Raw genomic sequence first — 22,954 nt, forward strand, 5'->3', positions numbered from 1 at the left:
TGTTTTTAAAGATGGCCGCCATGCTCTTTCCCGTTCCTGTGCGATGGCGTAATTTCCGGTTCTGCTTTTTAACGGTGACCGGTAATATCGGTGACCGCTATTTACAGGTGGCGGGAGGGCGGAGACGCTATCGGCGGTTTGGACGATGCCGGTAAGGGGCGTTTTGGGGAATATAGCGGCAGGGCGGTACGGTCATTTACGGCATGGCGCTATGCTCGTGTCCGCGTACTCGTGATGGGACACTATCAGCGGCCTCTTGCGAGGGCGGACACCCTGATCGCGCCATGCCGTTAAATTCCGATTTTTACCGGACAACGTGTAATGAGGCCCCATGTCATCTATCTATGAGGGAGAATCATCAGAAGAGGAAGAAGTCACCTCTGCTGGTGTTAAATTTGGCACAAGATCTGCTCCAGACGAATTAATTAATCCTCAATCAAAAATTGAAGATCTACAGGAATGTTTACAGACTGCAAGTGGTCTGGACACTTCTCCGGAGTACGAATTTGACAAGCCAGACCCATCAGAGGAAGCTGATGCGGGCTACAGAAAACTCATGAATAGAGGTACAGAATTTATGGGGGTGGTTAGAAGTTCACCAGTCTATCAAGATGATGACATGACTGATATACTATCAGGAACTCCTCAACAAGACCCCATTCTCCCTTCTCACATTGCCTTGCAGAGAAGGGTTAGTTCTGCATGGGAACACCCTGAAGCCATCCCGGCAGTTAATAAAAAATGTGTGTCTAAATATAGACCCTGCCAATCTGATCCAGAAACCTGAGTAAAATTCCAACTCCAGAAAGTCTGGTAGTACAAGCAGCCACTTCCACAAGAAATGCTGCATACCCTACAATCCCTCCAGATAGGGACGATAAAAAGGTGGATGCATGGTCTAGGAAGATTTTTACATCAGGGAGTATGGCTTTGAAGTCTACTAATGTAACCTGTACCTTGGCAAGGTTCACTTATACCCTGTGGGACTGCATGTCAGCGGCAGCTGAACACATCCCAGAAGGTGAAGAGCGCAATGGTTTTCTAGCCATAATAAGGGATGGAAAGGAGGCTTCGGGAGAATGCCTTCAATCAGGTTTGGACACAGCTGGCAGTATCAGTAGGTCCATGGCAACTAGCACGGTGCTACGTAGATTTGCGTGGCTAAGAAAGTCTGGTTTTGCACCGGATGTGCAATCCAGGCTTCTTAATATGCCTCTTGACGGCTCGAGGTTGTTTGGCAGCAAGGCGGATGAAAGTTTGGAGAAGCTGCAGACCTCCAAAGCGGCAGCTATCTCTCAGTGCCGCTATAAGACAACCTCAGGAAAGCCCCTACACAGGCTCATCTTTCCGGAGGGGTCGTCCTTTTCGTTATTATTCCTCAATTGGAAAAGGAAGAGGACAGGCCAGTCAAAGAGGTCAAAGAAAATGTCCTCGGGGCGAGGAAAAGGTGCTAGATCTGCCCCAGCAGCGGCATATGTCCCTTCAGCCGCTGCTGCAGCCGCCGAAAAACCACTCTGAGGTTTTGACCCACATGACCCCAGTGGGAGGCAGGATCTCACAGCATCTGGAAGAATGGCAGGGCATTACTTCAGAGGCTTGGGCACTGGAAACAGTATCCCAAGGTTACTGCCTTCCTTTTCTAAGGTAACCTCAGAATCACCCCCCGGGATACAACTCTGTCAAACATCTGGATCCGCTCCTGTTGCAGGAAGTCTTAACCCTGCTACAGAAAGGTGCAATAGAACATGTACCTGTAGCGGAGAGGAACAAGGGTTGTATTCCCCATATTTTCTCATCCCAAAGAAGGACGGAGGACTGAGACCCATCTTGGACTTGAGAAACTTGAACAAGTTCCTAAGGAAGGACAAGTTCAAGATGGTCACACTTTCTCAGATCCTTCAGGCTCTCCAACTCCAGGATTGTTTGGTATCATTGGACCTTCAGGATGCTTACTTTGATGTGCCAATCCATCTCAAGCACAGAAAGTACCTAAGGTTTGCGATTGGCAAGTCTCCCTATCAGTTTCGAGTTCTGCCATTCGGGTTAACCTCCGCCCCAAGAGTTTTCACCAAGTTGATGGCGGTGGTGGCAGCGAGTCTCAGGACAGGAGGGATTCATATCTACCCCTTTCGAAGGGATTGTGTCCTCCGGCGTATTCCTTATCTTTGATAATACGTTTCCAGCTTTCAGGACTCGGAAATTTTTTCTGTAGAGGGCGCTGCACGTCGACGTCCAACCGATTCGATGTCCCTCGACGGCCACCGTATCGGCGCCGACGTCACCATGCCCATAAATAGCCACGCGCTGCGTCCGTTGCTCAGTTCTGTTTTTCTGCACTTCGTGGGGCCTCGGAACGTCGTTGCTCAGTTCAGTCAGGATAACCCTACATCTACTCGAATAAATACCTACTCGTTCTCGATGGCATCTTCATCGGAACCGACGACGCCGTGATCCGGCTTCAAGAAATGTCGAGGCTGCAGTAAAAAAATGTCGATTACGGATGCACACAGGATCTGCTTGTGGTGCTTGGGAGCCAAGCACCATTGTTCGGAGTGTGAGGACTGCATGTCCATGACGGCGAAAGCCTTGAAGGAGCGCAAGGGGAAGCTCGAGAGAGGTAAGTCAGTCAAAACCTCCTCGGAGGTTTCTTCGGCTGAGTCGAGACATTCGTCTCCTCGCCTTCGAAAACATTCCCATTCTAGATCTCGAAGTAGCTCCCACCATTCGTCGAGATCAAGACACTCAAAAAAGAGACGTCGAAGATCCCCTTTCTCGTCGTCTTCTGTTTCCCCTGAAAGGGTCTCCTGCCCCACAAAACACAGCTTTCAGGCTGAGTGGGAGGAATTCAGAAAGAAAATGTTAAGCGTCTTCGAGAAAGCGGCCTCGACCCCCTCGAAGACAGCTGAGGGTGATACCCCGGGTGAAAAACCCAAAAAATCAAAATGCTGCGAGTCGCAGCACCCGGCGAAACATTCCACCCGAGAGAGCCACCAGCCATCGGGTAAGAAGGCACCATCTTCGACGCCGTCATCAAAGATTCCTTCGACGCATGGATCGACGCCATCAACGCCGTTGTCGAAGGGTTCCTCGACGCATCGGTCGATCGACTCGACGCCATCGTCGACGCCGACATCGACGCCGATGAAAGAGAAGACCAAGGCTACTCCACAGCCCAGTGATTCCAAGGGCCTCCGGCACGACGCCGAGACCGTCGTCGATGTCCTCAAGTAGGATCCCGATCCTCTCGAGTTCTTCGAGACCTCTTCCAGTTTTTTCGACACCGTTCTCGGCGCCTTCGAAGCCTGTCACATCGGCGTCGACGACATGGACGTTTTCTCGTCCAATAATGACGAGTTTGGCTCCTTCTGCCTTAGAGATGGGTTTTACACCATTTCAGAGGTCGGAGTACCCTGGACTATCTTCAATTTATGAAGAGGGGGAAGATTCTGACCAGGAAACATTTGGGTTACAGAGGACCACACTACCTATTTCAGAGGATTTCACCTCTGAGGAAAGAAGGTTGAAGGACCTACAGGAGTCACTACATGAGGCAAGTGGGCTGGACACTTCCCCAGAAGTGGAATTTGTTAAGCCAGACCCAGGGGAACATGCCGAAACACCCTATAGAACCCTTATGGCAAGAATTATTGAATTTATGGGTTGGTCTGCGCCTACGCCTGTTTTTCAACAGGATGACCTAACAGACATATTAGACAAAGGTCCACAGGAGGACCCTGTGGTCCCCTTCCATGCAGCCTTACAAAGGAAAATTACATCTAATTGGGAAACTCCTGAAGTTATCCCTGCGGTCAATAAAAGATTGTCAATCAAGTATAGAGTAGCGGCTGCTGACCCTGAATACTTATCAAAACACCCGACTCCAGAGAGCCTGGTGGTTCAAGCAGCAACTTCATCTAGCAGTAGGACCGCTTACCCTACTGTCCCACATGATAGAGATGACAAGAGGTATGATTATATGGCGAAGAAAGTCTTCTCTGCTTGTAGTATGACGTTGAAGTCCATCAACGCCACCTGTACGCTCACCAGGTTCAGTCACACACTGTGGGAGTGTGCTTCATCAGTGGCTGACTGCATACCCGAAGGAGAGGAAAAGGAAGCCTTCCTTAACATTATTAAAGATGGCAAAGATGCCATGTGCGAATCACTTCAAACTGGCATTGATTCCGCTGACAGTATCAGCAGGGCCATGTCGGCAAGTACAACAATCCGCAGGCATGCGTGGTTGCGAAAGTCTGGCTTTGCTCCAGATGTACAGGCCAGACTTTTGAATATGCCCTTTGACGGCTCTTCACTATTCGGAAAAAAGGCTGATGATAGTCTGGAAAAGTTGCTTCTAAAGCAGCAGCAAAATCTTTAGGAGCTGCTATCCGCCAAACTCATTTTCGCCCCTCAGGAACCTCTGGGAGAGGAAAGTCCTTTCGCTATTATTCCGCATTCGGGAAAGCCAGAGGACAGCCGGCTCAAAGAGGCCAAAGGAGATCCACCTGAGGTGGACGGGTCAAAGGTACTAAGGCCGCAGCAGCAGCAGGTGCCTCTTTACCCTCGGCATCTGCATCAGCCGCCCCCAAACCACTCTGAGGCCTTTCCACACAATACACCTGTAGGGGGCAGGTTAACTCACCATCTGACGGATTGGCAGGCTATAACGTCAGATGCTTGGGCATTGGAGACAGTTGTCCATGGTTACTGCCTACCCTTTCTACACATCCCTCAGAGTCATCCACCGGGGAACAGCTCTCTAAAAGTTCCAGATCCGCTCCTCTTGCAGGAAATTATAGACCTGCTAGAGAAAGGTGCCATAGAACCGGCACCTGTAGCGGACAGGAACAAGGGCTGGTACTCGCCCTACTTTCTCATACCAAAGAAGGACGGAGGACTGAGACCCATCCTGGACTTACGAGAATTGAACAAGTTCCTCAGGAAGGACAAGTTCAAGATGGTAACTCTCTCTCAGATCCTTCAGGCCCTCCAGCTCCAGGACTGGCTGGTATCTCTGGACCTTCAGGATGCTTATTTCCATGTGCCAATCCATCTCAAACACAGGAAATACCTGAGGTTCGCAATTGGCGACTCTCATTATCAATTTCGAGTTCTGCCACTTGGGCTGACCTCCGCCCCGAGGGTCTTCACCAAGCTGATGTCGGTAGTGGCGGCGAGTCTAAGGAGGGAACGGATCCACGTCTACGCCTACCTGGACGATTGGCTGATCAGGGCTGTATCTTCGAAACAAGCCCAGCCCCAGCTAGATTATGTCTGCCACTTCCTTCACAAACTGGGCTTCTCCCTCAATTTAAAGAAGTCACAGATGATACCATCTCAGTGACTTCAGTTCATTGGAGCGGTCCTGGACACTTCCCTGGGAAAAGCCTCGCCACCAGAGGCACTGTGCAGAGAGGCGATGCAGCTCTGGTTTTGGGCAATCCAAGAAGGAATCTCTCTATCAGCAGTCCACCTAGCCGAAGAGAAGAACTTGACAGCGGACGCTCTGAGCAGACAGAGCACAGTCTCCCACGAGTGGGAGCTAGCTCAGGAAGTCCTTCAAGAGATCTTCGCCCTTTGGGGAACCCCTCAGGTGGATCTGTTCGCCACAAGCACCAACAGGAAGTGCGATCTGTTCTGTTCAAGAGAATTTCCCCCGAGAGGAGCTCTAGGAGACGCGTTCGTAGTGGACTGGGAGTTTCCACTCCTTTACGCGTTCCCACCAGTCCCTGTTATTCCTCAAATGATCAGGAGGTTGAGAAGATTCCGGAAAACCAGGATCCTAATTGCCCCAGATTGGGCCAGGAGAACGTGGTACCCGGACCTACTAGATATGTCCATCTGTCCTCCAATCCGTCTTCCACTCAAAGAGAATCTTCTCTCGCAGAAGGGAGGTCAGGTTCTCCATCCAGACACCAGAACCCTCAACCTTCACGCTTGGCTTCTGAAAGGATGAGGTACAAGGATTGGGATCTCCCTGATGACGTCATGGAGGTGTTGCTTTCGGTCAGAAGGCCATCAACAAAGTCTTTATACCGCTGCCGTTGGAACAAATTTTGCAGCTGGTGTAGGAAAGAGAATATCGACCCTTTTTCATGTGCTACACCAACAGTGTTATCGTTTCTACTCTACTTGGCAAACTCAGGCCTTCAAGTTGGCACTGTAAAAGGCTATCTCGCAGCGCTTTCTATCTTCAAGCGCACTGCGGAGGAACCATCGTATTTCAAAATTCCTCTAGTGGTACAATTTCTCAAGGGTCTAACTAATGTTTACCCTCCAATACCATTCCAGGTTCCATTATGGGACTTAAATTTAATCTTAAACTTCTTAATGGGCACTCCATTCGAACCACTTCACTCTTGCGCATTGAGATTTCTCACACTTAAAACTGTCCTACTTGTAGCACTAACATCTGCTAGAAGAGTGAGTGAGCTACAAGCTCTCTCCTGTAAACCCCCACATACAATCTTCCACAAGGACAAGGTTGTCCTTCAGGTGAAGCCTAATTTTCTGCCAAAGGTGGTTTCTGAATACCATATTACTCAGAAAATTACCTTGCCTTAATTCTACCCTCCTCCCCATCCGGGGAAAGAGGAGGAAAGGCTACACAGGCTGGACCCTAGGCAAGCTCTCAACTTTTACATCAGCAGAATGGCTAGGATCAGGCAAGCAGACCAGCTGTTTGTAGGATACACAGGTCACAAGTTGGGACTACCCATAACAAAACAAACCATCTCCAGGTGGATTATCTTGGCCATCCTGGAATGTTATAGACTAGCAGGGAAAGAGTCAACCCAAAACCTCAGGGCTCATTCAACCAGGGGTATCGCAGCTTCTTCGGCTCTCCAGAGAGGGGTACCGGTCCGGGACATATGTGCGGCTACCACATGGTCGTCCGCACATACATTCACAAAATTTTACAATCTGGATTCCTCCACTGCTCAAGAGACCAGATTTGGCAAGGCCGTATTACACTCGGTCCATCCCTAAAGGGATACATAACACTATCACTCCCTCCTCCAATTACATACCACTGCTATGGGAGTCTATCAAAGATAAGGAATACGTCGGAGGACACAATCCCTTCGAAGAACAAGTTACTTCTTACCTGGTAACGTTCTTTCGACGGGATGTTCCGACGTATTCCTTATCGCCCCTCCCATCCATCCCCGCAGTGATAACTTCCCTTGTGGTTGCAGCTTTCGCTCCTTCAAGGTTACTAACCGATTCAGGCATGTCTTTTCTTATACTACAAAACGGAACTGAGCAACGGACGCAGCGCGTGTCTATTTATGGGCATGGTGACGTCGGCGCCGATACGGTGGCCGTCGAGGGACATCGACTCTGCGGACGTCGACGCGCAGCGCCCTCTACAGAAAGAATTTACGAGGCCAGCAAGCTGGAAACGTATTATCAAAGATAAGGAATACGTCGAAGGAACATCCCGTCGAAAGAACGTTACCAGGTAAGAAGTAACTTGTTCTTCTTAATCATGAGACCTAGATGTCAAAAATTTTAAGGATAGCAAAAATGTATTTTTATTGTAAGATGACAACAAATGTGAATGTAATTTTTATTTTGTTTTTAGTATATTAGTTTGTTAAGGTTCTACACTTGTAATTGAACCATAGACAAACAAAATAAAAAATTACAGTTTAATGGGTGCTGAGTGTAGGAGTAGCCACTAGGCGAGGCGGGTGGGCGCATGTGAATTTATGAAAGATACCAATGCTGGAGAAATACAGTTACAGGTTAGTAACTAAGACTTCTCCAGCATTGGATCTTTCATAGATTCAGATGCTTGAATAGAATACCAAGCAGTAAAAACATGCCCCCATCATATATATACATAGATATCCAGAAAAAACTTCTGCGAGCCTTTGCCATACAGCAACACAAAGGTTACATAACCAGGGAAAGGCGGGAGAGAATGCTGATCCTACCTTATGCAAAGAGGGTTCGGAGCACTGTCTGGCCAACTGCAGATTCTTTGTTGGTATCTTCTGTCAGGCAGTAATGCTTGCCGAACGTGTGCAGATGTGCTCCAGGTAGCGGCTCTGTATATGTCCTTCAATGCTACCCCTCTGTGAAATGCCACTGAAGCTGCTCTCCCTCTGGTGGAGTAAGCCGAAGGAGGCTTGGTGAGGGGGTCGCCTTTAGACTGATGACAGTGGGTGATACATTGAGAAACCCAACGTGCCAAACTTTGTTTCGAAATATGCCGAACTTTAGTACGGCCAGAAAAAGCAATGAACAATCTGTTAGAGGAACTGAATTCCTTAGTTCTCTATAAGTAAAACTTTAGAACCCTTGCCACATCTAGTGAATGCAAAGTTCTCTCTGCATGAGAGGTGTGATTCTGGAAGAAAGTTGGGAGGACAATGCGCTCCCTGAGAGTCATCTCCAACAAGACCTTAGGAAGGAATTTAGGATGTGTTCTCAGAATGACGCAGTCCTTATGGAACAAGGTGAAAGGAGGTTCTGATGATAAAGCTTGCAACTCACTGATCCTCCTGGCCCATGTGATGGCTATCAAGAAAGCCGTTTTCCAGGATGCAAATTTTATGTCACATCTATGAATAGGCTCGTATGGTGGTTTCATGAGAGCTGTCAGTACCGTGTTTAGGCTCCAGGCTGGGACTGATGTTGGTGAAGGTGGGTAAGTATGCATCAACCCTTTCAGGAAGATCTTAACAGCCGGCTGAGTGAGCAATGACTGTTTATCTGGATTTGTCGTATATGCCGCTATGGCCTAGTAGATTACTATCTGGGTTTTAGCCTTGGTGGCTTCGACACCCTATGCCCAAATCTGTGCGTTGTCCGCATGAGCTAAATTCCTGAAATCTGCTTTGCCGAAAGACTTGGGGTTACCCGTGTTTTAGCCTTTTCCCTTTGCGCCCAGGTAGGTGCACCCACACATGTGAGGTACCGTTTTCGTCGGGACACCTCTGGGAACACGGGAAGGTCGGCCATGTGGTGTTGGCGGCGTGTCTCGGTGTGTGAGCTGAGTGCAATGTGCGAAAAATGAGTTTTTGACACATTTCTGAATTTGCCGGGGGTTATTACGCAATCACTTTTTTGACAGTAATGACAGTTCGGTCTTACGAAAGAGAAGCGTACCCGCGAGAAGAAATGTTACAGTAGTCAAACACACTTAGCACATGAATTAACACAAGAGAATTGGGGATAACAATCATAGGCAATACTTTTGTCAAGGCAGACAGAATCAAGAGACACTTTCTAAAACGAAGATAAAAGTCAATAGGCCTGCGCCAGTGTCAATGGGACAGGGGTCCTGTTGTCGAGGATCACAAGGTTAGAACAGTTCAAGATTCGAGATTGCAGGAGTACTTAGATATTGTCAAAAGGGAAGCAAAAGTTATAAGAGGGGAGGAAGATAAGGACAAGCCTTTAGTGAGGAGAACAGGTTCACCCTAGTTCCTCGAAGTCGGACACAGTACCTTATTCGTATGAAGAAGAGTTGGTGCCAAGGCATTTGTTCGTGTTAGTTCCTGCAGACTCACGGTTCCTGAAGCTTCAGTCGTGGGGACAAGAAGGACGACGTCTGGAGCGATCTGCACTACCCAGGGAGGAAGCCAGCAGCAGCAAAGCAACAATGAATAAAAGGTGCGCTCCTTTAAACAAGGAGAGGCTCTTTGGATGGCTATACGGACCACTACAGCTGTATGCAGCGATTTTGACCAAGAAGCAGATCCTCTGCCTGTGGAAGGTGAGCTGGTTGATCCCACCAGGCTCAAGGGAAGAAGACTCAGGACTGGATCTTCTCTTGTCGTTGAAGGGTAGATAGCTCAGGACTGCAGCAGGGCTTCACCGGGACTCGGCAGGTGCAGCAGCCGTCTTCTTCTCTGCTTCTCTTCGATTCTTTGCAGTTCCAGTGGCGACTCTGACTTTCAGCCCAAGAGTCCTGCCTTTTATGCCAAAATCCCCCATTCACACAGCCTGGCTGTCAATCACTCAGCAGGGGGGTTGTCCGGCCCAGACAACCACCTCAGCCAATCAATACAAAGTGCGACTTGGGTCTCCAAGGAGACCCTGTGCAGGGGGTGACTAAACCCCTCCCTCACATTCAGCCCACCTAGACACCCAGACGCCAAAGAAGGGCTTCTGGACAGAAGCCCGCCAAAGGTCGGCGAACAAAGGAGGCAAACCTGGTTTGCCGCGCAAAGTAAAACACAAGAAGGACTTTAACAAAAAGAAATGGCGATAAACCCCAACCGGAGCCGAAATAAAAAAGTATTTGGTCAAGCGGGTTTAAGTTCGAGGCTAATATAATAGCCTAAAACAGTACCACATTTATATAGTATAATGGCGGTAGAAAAGTTAGGGTAGATACCACTGCCACCAGCCAAGTCTTAGTGTTAAGATAGCAAAATAAAGCTCAGAGAGGCACAGACAAAAAGGGGTAGGAATTAACCCTTTCCAGTACTCCATGTGAGATGGGGTGTACTGGGTCTGTAGTTTAAAGTGACTATATAAAGTTAATGGCAACTTTACATGTTTCTGGGGGACAGTAGTCAGCCCCAGAAAAATGGAGTCAGGGGGAAGTCTCAAAGACAACCGTGTGTCACTGCACTGAAGGTGCTGTGTAACACACACAAAAAGTGGGGCTCATGGAGAGGTGTAGCTCCAGAGCCCAAGATCACAGAAACAGTAGAAATACACATGGCAAAACACATGTAAGAGTGGGAAAAAGGCTCACACTCTTACCAGGTGGAACAAATAAACCCCATAAATCCAGCAAAGCTGCTGAAGGACTCACTAGGTGAGGGAAATTAGCCATAAATGAGAATTCTCCCTAACAGGGATTAACAAATTTGCTGGTGCCTGACTTCCCGGACACAGACTCGTAATGAGCCGGTGGCACAAGGGAAGTCAGGCGCAAGTACATTTTTATGGGTCTGGCGGCAAACCCGCCGGTAGCACCGGCAGGGTTACCGCCGGACCCGTAATGATCCCCAAGGTCTTAAACGTGCTTTCTTTAGTCGCATTACAGCAAGAACTATTTAATCTTTTTTATATATTCCCCCAGGAACTTACAGTGATTTCCACATCCAAGTCTCTCTCCCATGCAGGCATGTATCGGATATGTTTCACTCTTTTTAATGTAAAAAATAAGACATACTTGTCTTTTAAATTGTGTTTTGGTGTCCTGCTCATGTGCAGAGATATTAATGTGCTTATGATTCAACTGAGAAAACCGGGATGGAAAACTAGAAGCACAAGTCAGTAAATGTTTCACTTTGCATTACATCTTCCACAGAATGTATGTTATTTTTACGTGTATTACTCATCTAAATTATGACTTTTTTTCATTCAAACTTTTATTCCTTCAACTAGGAATTGGAAGAAAAGAAGAGATTGTGATTGTTTCTGATCCCCTCTATGACAGCTTTGTGGCTTCTAAAGCTCAAAATGTGAAATTGATGCATCTCACATTTGTCCAGCGAGGGACCTCTGATGGCATTGTGGTTGTAGAGTCGGGTCATATGATTTTGGATGACTGTATTTTGAAATGTGAAGGAACTGGAGTTTGTGTTCTTACTGGAGCTGCTTTGACCATGAAGCACTGCGAGATTACTGGGGCTCAGGTAATTTGATTTTTCAATACTATACTATAATCTAGTATCAATATGTTGTGCAATTGTAATGACATTAAAAACTGCTTTAAAATCATGAATGTCTACAAAAACTATGAAATGAAAGTAAAGTAACCATGTAAATCCCAGTGCAGGGTCCTAGAGCTAGGCATTTTTCTTGTGGAGAAAAAGACTGTGATGCAGATTTAGCCATATATGGCAGAATCCTGTGCAGTGCCCTTAGGGACCACTACACACAATTAAGACTTCAAGTGGTAATACAAGTTAACCTTTGGTACAAGCCTGTACTACACTGTTAAAGTGGTAGCAGTAGTGGAGCAGCCAGACCTCAAGAGCAAATGAGCAGTAGTAGAGATTACACAAAGGACTAAAATTACTGTGACTCAAGTAAACACTGATTCAAGGTTTTTGGTTGAAAAGTAAAAGTAAATTTATTTCTAGACCATATGTTTGCAAAACACTTCACTTCTATTAATTAAAAATCACACGTAAAATACACTACACACAACCAATTCACTTTGTGCAGTACAATTCGAGGTAAGTACCTATGGTTTTGACATACCGGTGTTGTGAAACAAAGACGTTACCGTGGGGACAGATGCGATCACTTTTTGACAGTAATGACAGTTCGGTCTTACTAAAGATACGCGTACCTGCGGGATGAAATGTTACCGGAGTAAAAACACACTTAGCACCTGAATCAAAACAAAAGAGTTGTTAAGGCAGATAGAATCAGAGGACACTTTCCTACAAGTGAATAAAAGTCAATAGGCCTGCGCCAGTGTCAAGTGGAACAGGGTTCCTGTTGTCGAGGATCACACGGTTAGTACAGTTCACGATTCGAGATTGCCAGGAATACTTAGATATTGTCAAAAGAGGAAGCAAAAGTTATAAGAGGGAAGGAAGAAAAGGACAAGCCTTTAGTGTGGAGAAAAGGGTTCACCCCAATTCCTCGAAGTTGGACATAGTACCTTATTCGAAATGAAGACGAGCTGGTGCTATGGCAGTTGTTCCTGGTAGTTCCTGCAGACTCATGGTTCATGTGACTTCAGTCGTGGAGACAAGAAGGAGGATGTCTGGAGCGATCTGCACTACCCAGGGATGAAGCCAGCAGCATCAAAAAGCAACGGTGAATAAAAGGTGCGCTCCTTTAAAACGGGAGAGGCTCTTCAGGTGGCTATCCTGACCACTACAGCTGTATGCAGCGATTTCGACCAAGAAGAGGATCCTCTGCCTGTGCAAGATGAGCTGGTTGATCCCACCAGGCTCAAGGGAAGAAGACTCCGGACTGGATCTTCTCTAGTCGTTGAAGGGTAGATAGCTCAGGACTGCAGCAGGGCTTCACCAGGATCGGTGGTTGCGGCATTTGTCTTCTTCTCCACTTTGCTTCAGTTCCTTGCAGTTCCAGTGGCGACTCTTGACTTCCAGCCTAAGAGTCCTGCCTTTTATGCGAAAATCCCCCATTCACACAGCCTGGATGTCAATCACACAGCAGGGGGGTTGTCCAGCCCGGACAACCACCCAGCCAATCACGACAAAGTGCGACTTGGGTTTCCAAGGATACCCTGTGCAGGGGGTGACTACACCCCTCCCTCACATTCAGCCCACCTAGACACCCAGGCGCCAAGAGTAGGGCTTCTTGGGAGAAGCCCGCCAAAACACGGTGAAGAAAGAAGGCAAACCTGGTTTGCCGCGCAAAGTAAAACACAAGAAGGACTTTAACAAAAACAAATGGCGAATAAACCCGACGAGCCAAAAGAAAGAGTATTTGGTCAAGCGGGATTATGTTTGAGGCTAATATAATAGCTGGGAACAGACCCAACGATCCCGGGGAATTATCGACCTATCACCACTGTACCCTTCCTGCTGAAAATCTTGGACAAAGCAGCTTACCTGCAAGTCCAAAAGTTCCTTGAAGAAAACCGTCTCCTTGGCCTGCGGCAATCTGGCTTCCGCCCACGACACGGCACCGAAACGGCTCTCTTGGACCTAAAGAACCAAATGGACGATCTAAGAGACGCAGGGAAACCTGCTCTCCTTCTGCTCCTGGATCTATCCGCCGCCTTTGACCTGGTGGACCACAACACCTTGTGTCACCATCTAGCTACCCAAGCTAACTTTTCCCCCAAAGCTTGTGAATGGATTTCCTCCTTCCTCCAAGAAAGGGCCATGAAAGTCTTCTCCGATTCAGCCTGTGCCACCCCTAGCCACATCACCTGCGGTGTGCCTCAGGGCTAATGTATCGCGCCCACGCTCTACAACCTCTTCACGAGGCCACTGTTCAGCATCCTTGACTCCATGGGCATCTCGTATACTAACTATGCGGATGACACCCAGGTCCTCATCCCACTCACAGGCGACTACCTGGCGGATACTAAAACTCTTACCACCATCTACTCCACTATCCAATCATGGATGGCAGACAACTGGCTATGCCTCAATAGTGAAAAAACCGAACTCCTCCTCATAGGAGCACCTTCCACGCTGGGGAACCTCGGTGTACAGTACTCTTCCTTCACTATTGACAACATTCCCATCAAGGTCTCCAATCATGTGAAGACACTCGGAGTCTACCTAGACTCCGACTTGTCAATGGATAGACAGGTCAATGCCATTGCCTCCTCCTCAGCCTATTACTCGAAAGTCCTCAACGCTGCCAGACCTTTCTTGTCACGCCAGAATTGCCTCACCATTGCCAGGGCAATAATTGGATCTAGGCTGGACTACTGTAATGCCCTACTCGTTGGGACCTCCAATAAGAACCTGGCCAAACTTCAGCTAGTTCAAAATAATGCACTTAGGGCGGCCACAGGCACCACGAGAAAAGACCACATCTCAGAAGTCAGAAGACAGGCACACTGGCTTCCGGTGAAAGAGAGGATTGTTTTCAAAACACTCGCCCTCACCCACAAATGCCTCCATGAACTTGCTCCACCCTACCTGACCCAAAGAATCACCAAGCACTCTGCCACCAGACCATTAAGAACGTGCTATTCCAACACGATTGTCACGCCCAAATCACACAAGGTGCGCGCCGGTGGTGCCAGCTTTCCCACGCGGGCCGCCACCCACTGGAACGCACTGCCACCTCACATCAGAATGATTGAATCCCACCAAGCCTTCCGCAAAGCTGTTAAAACCAAGCTCTTTGTATGAAACGTATGAAACGTACCTGACTGCATTCTGTCACTGTATTATTATTATCATTCTTCACTTGTAACTATGCCTGTAATTGTGTATCCATAAGACCTCTCGTCTCATGCATATCTGCTGAATTAAGAATCCAACACCTACTTGTAACAGCGCCTCGATGTCCATGGGCTGCAAGTGCGCTATACAAATGTGAATAAATGAATAAATGAATGAATAATATAATCGCAGTAGAAATGTTAGGGTAGATACCACTGCCACCAGCCAAGTCTAAATGTTAAAAGAGCAAAACAAAGCTCAGAGAGGCACAGACAAAATGGGATAGGAATTAGCCCTTTCCAGTACTCCATGTAAGATGGGGTGTACTGCGTCTGTAGTGTTAAATGACAACATAAAGTAAATGGCAACCTTACCTGTTTCTGGGGGACAGTAGTCAGCCCCAGAAAAAATGGAGTCAGTGGGAAGTATCAAAGACAACCCTGTGTCACTGCACTGAAGGTGCTGTGTAACACACAAAAAGTGGGGGCTCATGGAGTGGTGTGCTCCAGAGCCCAAGATCACACAAACAGTAAAAATACACATGGCAAAACACATGTAAGAGTGGGAAAAAGGCTCACACTCTTACCAAGTGGAAAAAATAAACTCCAGAAATCCAGCAAAGCTGCTGGGGGACTCATTAGGTGAGGGAAATTAGCCATAGAATAAGAATTCTCCCCAACACTCGCCCCCCAGACTAAGGGACAGGAGGATTTAATCCACTCCTGGATGGATCTCATACCTCTAGTCGGTTATAAACATCCTAGAGAGACCATCAGCATTTTTGTGGTGACTTCCTGCTCTGTTCTCAATGGAAAAATCAAACCCTTGCAGGCAGATTGACCATCTGAGTAGTTAAGGGTTTTCCCTTTCATTTGCATCAGCCATCCTAGGGGTTGGTGGTCAGTCTGAATAATGAAGGTACATCCATACAAGTATGGTCTAAACCGCTTCAGTGACCACACAATAGCAAAACATTCACGTTCTATTGTTGCCCACCTTGTCTCAGGATCCTTTAACTTCCTGCTGATGAAACAATGGGATGTTCCCTACCTTTCTCATCCAGTTGACTGCACCTATACCTACATTAGAAGCATCAGTTTGTACAATGAAGGGTTGGTGGTAGTCAGAAGCTCTTAGGACTGGAGCTTGACAAAGGGCTTTCTTCAGGCCTTCAAAGGCTTGATTGCACTCCTCATTCCACCTGACCTTTGAAGGTTTGAGTAGTAGGGATGGCCCAGTTTTTTACAGCTTGTACTTTGCTAGGCAATGGCCTTATTTCACCTCATCCTATCTCATGTCCAAGGTACACCACTGTGCTCTGACCAATTTGACATTTACTTGCCTTTATGGTCAGATGGGCCTGTTCAAGAGCCTGCAAAACATATTGTAGGTGATCAATATGTTCTTTCCATGCAGGGCTGAACACTGCAATGTCATCCAAGTATGCTGTGCAGAGGTCCTTCATCCCATTCAGAACTTGATTGTCCATCCTCTGAAATGTAGCAGGTGCATTCTTTAGCCCAAAAGGCATTACCTTAAATTGGTAGAGGCCTGCTGGGGTGGAGAATGCAGTTTTCTCCTTGGCATGGTCTGTCAGGGCTTTTTGCCAATAGCCTGACGTTAGGTCAAATGTGCTGAGGTACTTGGCTGCACCAAGTTTGTCCACCAGCTCATCTGTTCTAGGCAAAGGATGGGTATCAGTCTTAGTAACTGCATTTAGAGCTCTATAGTCCACGCAGAATCTGAACTCCTTGGAGCCTGCCTTTGGTACAAGTGCAACTGGGCTAGACCAGGGACTAGTAGAGGGTTCTATAACCCCCAGATCAAGCATCTTGTTGACCTCATTCCTTTTATGGGTTCTTATTTTGTCTGACATTCTGTACCCCCTGCTTTCCACAGGCAAACAGTCACCAGTGAGGATATCATGCTGTCCAAGGGGTCAAGCCTGGTGAAAGTGAGAACAGGGAGGCAAACTGATTTAACAGTAATTTGCACTCTTCCTGCTGGTCAGATGTTAGACTGGAAGAGAAATTAACTCCTTCCACTTGCTCATCTAAAGGTAAGCCTCTGAGGAGGTCAGGCAGAGGTTTACTCTTGTCCTCCTCCTGAGCTGAAGCTAGGAGCAATGCTCCCATGTCAGGTCTAGAGACATAAGCCTTTAAACGGTTGGTGTGAAAGACTCTAGGAGCCCCCTTAGGATTGCCTAAGTCCACCAGATAGTTCACCTCTCCAAGGTTACCCATAACTTTGAAGGGTCCTATCCATTTGTCCTGTAAGGCCCTCTGCCTTGTAGGTACTATAACAAGAAGAAGCTGGTCTTGAGTAAACTCAACCATGTTAGCCTTCTGGTCATGCCAATGCTTGACCAGAGCTTGACCAGCTTTCAAGGTATCACTTGCTTCTGCCATCATGTTAGACATTCTCCTCCGGAGACCTATCACATAGTCAGTCACTCTGACTGGCTTGGGGGAAGGAGCACTCTCCAACCCCTCCTTAATCAGGGCCAATGGACCTCTGACTAGATGGCCATAGAGAAGTTCCAAATGACTGTAACCTACTCCCTCCTGAGGGACTTCTCTATATGCAAAGAGAAAGCATGGCAGTAGAAGGTCCCACTTTCTTTTAAGCGGTTCTTCTAAAGCACCTATCATGCTCTTCATAGTTCTGTTAAACCTCTCCACCAACCCATTGGTTTGGGGATGGTAGGCAGTAGAGAATTTGTAGGTGACTCCATAAGTTTTCCACATGACTTTCATGTAGTGGGACATACAATTGGATCCCCTGTCAGATATCACCTCCTTAGGAAAACCTACTCTGGTAAAAATACCAAGTAGGGCCTTAGCCACAGGCTGAGCCGTAACAGTCCTCACAGGTATTGCTTCAGGATACCTAGTAGCATGGTCTACTACAACCAGGATAAACCTGTTACCTGAAGATGTTGGAGGATCAAGAGGACCAACAATGTCAATCCCTACCCTCTCAAAAGAAACTCCCACCATGGGGAGAGGGACAAAGGGTGCCACATTCTTGGCTCCACTCTTGCCCAAGGTTTGACAAGTGTGACAGCTCCAACATAATTTGTCTACTTCTGAACCCATCTTAGGCCAGTAGAAGTAGAACAGAGCCTTTCCTTGGTCTTCTTAAAGCTTAAGTGACCAGCCAAAGGTATCTCGTGGGATAACTGTAGGAAATGGAGTCGGTTCACTAGAGGTTCTACAAGTCTTTTGCCGTCTCCAGGGGTTGACTCAGTCGGTTCACTGTAGAAGAGGCCATCTTCCCAGTGCAACCTATACTTTCCAGGCTCTTTCCCATTGAGCTGAGAAGCTGCCTGTAGGCAAAGAGCTTCAAGAGTAGGACACTCCCTTTGCCATCTGCTGAAGTCTGTCCTGTTGGGTGCACCTTCTGCCAGTAAATACTGCAGCTCAGGATGTTCAACAGGGTCAAGATCTCCAACCAGAGTAAGATCTTCTTGCAGATCATCTAGTTGAACCATACAGGGTTGAACCTCACACTCAGCCTCAGCTGGTGGAGGAGTCACAAGTGTGACTTTGGACAGTCTCGAAGATGTCCTTCTGGGCACAGGGGTGCTTGCTGGTTTCTTGCTGGCAGACTTGGGTTTCCCCTTTGTCTCTTCTGTCCTGCAATAGCATTAAGTAAGTCCTGTGGACTTGGGGTGATAGTTTCTTCTATCAAATCCCCAGGAGAGCCTCTCAAGGTTCTCTCCCTAGTAGACCTTGTGAGCTCCTGCTTCCTTTTGTTGGGAGGCCTGGGGATACTAGACAAACTCCAAGAGTTTTAAGGTCATTACCCAACAGGACTCTCCCAGGTACGTTATTTTGCACACTTACAGGTATTCTGACAGTCATGTCATTGCACTGGATGAGAACTGGTAACTGGGGAACCATTTGCACAGGGGCTCCAACTAACTTGGTTAGGTGTTTGGGTGCCTTAGCAACATCCTCCACCTTGAAAAAACATTAATCAACCACAGTTATGCTGGCTCCAGTGTCTCTGATGGCAGGGGTCTCCTGACCATCCACAAGAACACTATCTTTATAAGACTCTTTAGTATTATTTAGGGTTGAGTTATAGACATCTAAGTTCTGTTGTTCCCAAAGACCCAAGGACACTAAAGAAACACTAGCTGAGACTCTCATGGGCTCATCAGCTAGTAACTGAAATTGTCCACAGGCTATAGGTACTTCATCCACCTGGGAGAAGGCTAAGGAGACAATGTGGACCCCTGAAGGTTTACCGTTACATCTGGGATCCCCTTTCACATGGTCATTTGACCCACAAGCAAAGCATTTTCCAAATGCTTTAATGAATGGGGGTTTGTTCTGACCTCCATCTGGTTTGGGACCAGGTGGTACACTAGCCTGATTCGGTTTCCCTTGTGGCTTACCCTAGTTATGTTTGGGGCCCTCTTTTGGATTGGAATTATTGGAATTCTCTTTGGTGTCTTTCTTCTGAGTTGCCCCATAATGCTTGTGAGTAGCCCTGTTGGCAACCCACAAGTCAGCAGCCTTAGCTAACTTCTTAGGATTTATCTCCTTTGAATCAGCCAAGTGCTGGCTAAGCTCAGGAGAGCAGGCATCATAGATTGACTCCAACATCACAAGATTCCTCAAACCTTCATAAGTGTTCACTTTGTAACCCTTAACCCAACCATCTAAGTTCTTCAAACATTCACACACCCAGGTAGCCCAAGGGGTACCATCATGCTTTTTGAGGGTCCTAAACCTCTTAAGGTACTGGGAAGGGGTCTTCCCAAATCTAGCTATTAAAGCTAACTTCACACACTCATAATCCTGCTTATCCTCCTTGTCCAACTGCATTACAGCATCACTTGCAACAGGGGGAAGGCTAGAGAAAAGCCAAGGAATCAACTGTTTCCCTGAGATACCCTGAATCCCATGATTGTACTCAAACATTGCTAACCAATCCAAAACATCAAGTTTAGTTTCATACATACCAATAATTTCCTTTGGCATACGGGGTCTCTTAGGGCTGGAAGACCTAGAAGACTCTGGGAGAGAAGCATTTTCCAAAGACAATTTCTTCATTTCTAGAGCATGAACCATCTCCATTTCTCTGAGCCTTGATGTTTCATGGCAGTTTGTGCATCAATACGTTTCACTTCTAATTCATGTCCTGTGGGGGTCCCTATGGACAGAGGATGTGCTTTCTGAGCAGGCAAGGGAGTTGTAGGGTTTCCTAACAAGGACTCATCTACTTCTTCTAATCCAACACTCTCAGAATCAGAAACATCATTATCCACATTTGCTGGAGTGGTAGGCCCTTCTGACCCACTCTCCAGACATTGTTTTCCCAATAATTTAGCAACCAGTTCAGATTTCTTTCCTTTACCAGAGAGGCTCCTCTCTCTATACATGGTTCTCAGAACCTTAGCAGTATAGTTTAAGAGACTCTCTTCACTGTAGTTTTCCATATTTGACATGATTTTTCAGTTAACAGAATTAGTGGTGTTTAGCCTTGTGGTTAGTTGACCCAAGGTAATAGCAGCACTCTAAGTGTAATCACTATAACTTAAAAATCCCACCGCTGTACATCAGTGTTAGGCAGAATCCTGTGCAGTGCCCTTAGGGACCACTACACACAATTAAGACTACAACTGGTAATACAATTTGTACTGCACTGTTAAAGTGGTAGCAGTAGCGGAGCAGCCAGACCTATCTCAAATGAGCAGTAGTAGAGATTGCACAGAGGACTACAATTACTGTGACTCAAGCAAACACTGACTCAAGGTTTTGGTTGAAAAGTAAAAGTACATTTATTTCTAGACCATATGTTCGCAAAACACTTCACTTCTATTAATTTAAAATCACACGTAAAATACACTACACACAACCAATTCACTTTGTGCAGTACAATTCAAGGTAAGTACCTATGGTTTTGACAGAATGGTTTTGTGAAATAGACGTTACCGTGGGGACAGATGCAATCACTTTTTGACAGTAATGACCGTTCGGTCTTAATAAAGATATGCGTACCTGCGGGATGAAATGTTACCGGAGTAAAAACACACTTAGCACCTGAATCAACACAAAAGAGTTGTTAAGGCAGATAAAATCAGAGGACACTTTCCTACAAGTGAATAAAAGTCAATAGGCCTGCGCCAGTGTCAAGTGGAACAGGGTTCCTGTTGTCAAGGATCACACGGTTAGTACAGTTCACGATTCGAGATTGCCAGGAGTACTTAGATATTGTCAAAAGAGGAAGCAAAAGTTATAAGAGGGAAGGAAGAAAAGGACAAGCCTTTAGTGAGGAGAAAAGGGTTCACCCCAGCTCCTCGAAGTTGGACACAGTACCTTATTCGAAATGAAGAAGAGCTGGTGCTATGGCAGTTGTTCCTGGTAGTTCCTGCAGACTCACGGTTCATGTGACTTCAGTCGTGGGGACAAGAAGGAGGACGTCTGGAGCGATCTGCACTCCCCAGGGATGAAGCCAGTAGCAGCAAAAAGCAACGGTGAATAAAAGGTGTGCTCCTTTAAAACAGGAGAGGGTCTTCAGGTGGCTATCCGGACCACTACAGCTGTGTGCAGCGATTTCGACCAAGAAGAGGATCCTCTGCCTGTGCAAGATGAGCTGGTTGATCCCACCAGGCTCAAGGGAAGAAGACTCCGGACTGGATCTTCTCTTGTCGTTGAAGGGTAGATAGCTCAGGACTGCAGCAGGGCTTCACCAGGATCGGTAGTTGCGGCAGCCGTCGTCTTCTCTTCAGTTCCTTGCAGTTCCAGTGGCGACTCTGACTTCCAGCCCAAGAGTCTTGCCTTTTATGCAAAAATCCCCCATTCACACAGCCTGGCTGTCAATCACACAGCAGGGGGGTTGTCCGGCCTGGACAACCACTCAGCCAATCACGACAAAGTGCGACTTGGGTTTCCAAGGATACCCTGTGCAGGGGGTGACTACACCCTCCCTCACATTCAGCCCACCTAGACACCCAGGCGCCAAGAGGAGGGCTTCTTGGGAGAAGCCCGCCAAAAGACAGTGAACAAAGAAGGCACACCTGGTTTGCCGCGCAAAGTAAAACACAAGAAGGACTTTAACAAAAAGAAATGGCGAATAAACCCGACTGGAGCCAAAAGAAAGAGTATTTGGTCAAGCAGGATTATGTTTGAGGCTAATATAATAGCTGGGAACAGTACCACTTTTATATAATATAATCGCGGTAGAAAAGTTAGGGCAGATACCACTGCCACCTGCCAAGTCTAAATGTTAAAAGAGCAAAACAAAGCTCAGAGAGGCACAGACAAAAGGGATAGGAATTAACCCTTTCCAGTACTCCATGCAAGATGGGGTGTACTGGGTCTGTAGTTTTAAGTGACTACATAAAGTAAATGGCAACCTTACCTGTTTCTGGGGGACAGTAGGCAGCCCCAGAAAAAATGGAGTCAGTGGGAAGTCTCAAAGACAACCCTGTGTCACTGCACTGAAGGCGCTGTGTAACACACACACAAAGTGGGGGCTCATGGAGTGGTGTGCTCCAGAGCCCAAGATCACACAAACAGTAAAAATACACATGGCAAAACACATGTGGGAGTGGCAAAAAGGCTCACACTCTTACCAAGTGGAAAAAATAAACTCCAGAAATCCAGCAAAGCTGCTGGGGCACTCACTAGGTGAGGGAAATTAGCCATAGAATGAGAATTCTCCCTGACAGTGGACATGATTCTACTGGCTATCAGAGTTCCCAAGTTGCAGAGCTATACACAGATAGGTCTGGTTTTGTGAATGTCACAATTCAGTCTCAAATCAACATCTGTGTGAGAATGCCGTGGTGGAAGCCAACAAAGGTTCAATATGGGGAGTGACGAATCTGAGGATGTTGTCCCTTATCTCCTAGGGGGAGTCCTTTCCCATGGGGCTATGGTGGTGCGTCCACAGTACAATAGTCCCACTGGGGGGTGGTACACAGGATGAGCATCACATGGGAGGGGAAGCCCCTTATGGGGTTAGGGACGACCATCCCCAGAGAATGCGGTATCCCTGCCAATCTCCTGACCCTAGATCCTCTTCCTACAACCCTAAGATCAAACTCTTCCCTAATAAGTTCATGGGTTACTCTTACCCTACCATTCCCCTAGAAACTACTGGGACGAGGAAGAGTGGGAATTACCTAA

At 47.1% G+C, this 22,954-nt stretch overlaps 1 protein-coding gene across 1 annotated transcript in view; it reads left to right on the top strand.

Moving 5' to 3' along the window:
• SHCBP1L (SHC binding and spindle associated 1 like) overlaps positions 1 to 22,954 on the top strand; it is a 1,561,452-nt gene that overhangs the window by 1,429,346 nt on the left and 109,152 nt on the right. The window contains exon 8 of the mRNA XM_069635012.1: positions 11,359 to 11,609. Coding sequence (XP_069491113.1) covers positions 11,359 to 11,609 — 251 coding nt within the window. The remainder of the gene's footprint in view (positions 1 to 11,358; positions 11,610 to 22,954) is intronic.

The sequence above is a fragment of the Ambystoma mexicanum genome, chromosome 1q, assembly GCF_040938575.1.
Source record: "Ambystoma mexicanum isolate Mex_15411 chromosome 1q, UKY_AmexF1_1, whole genome shotgun sequence".
Lineage (NCBI taxonomy): Eukaryota > Metazoa > Chordata > Amphibia > Caudata > Ambystomatidae > Ambystoma > Ambystoma mexicanum.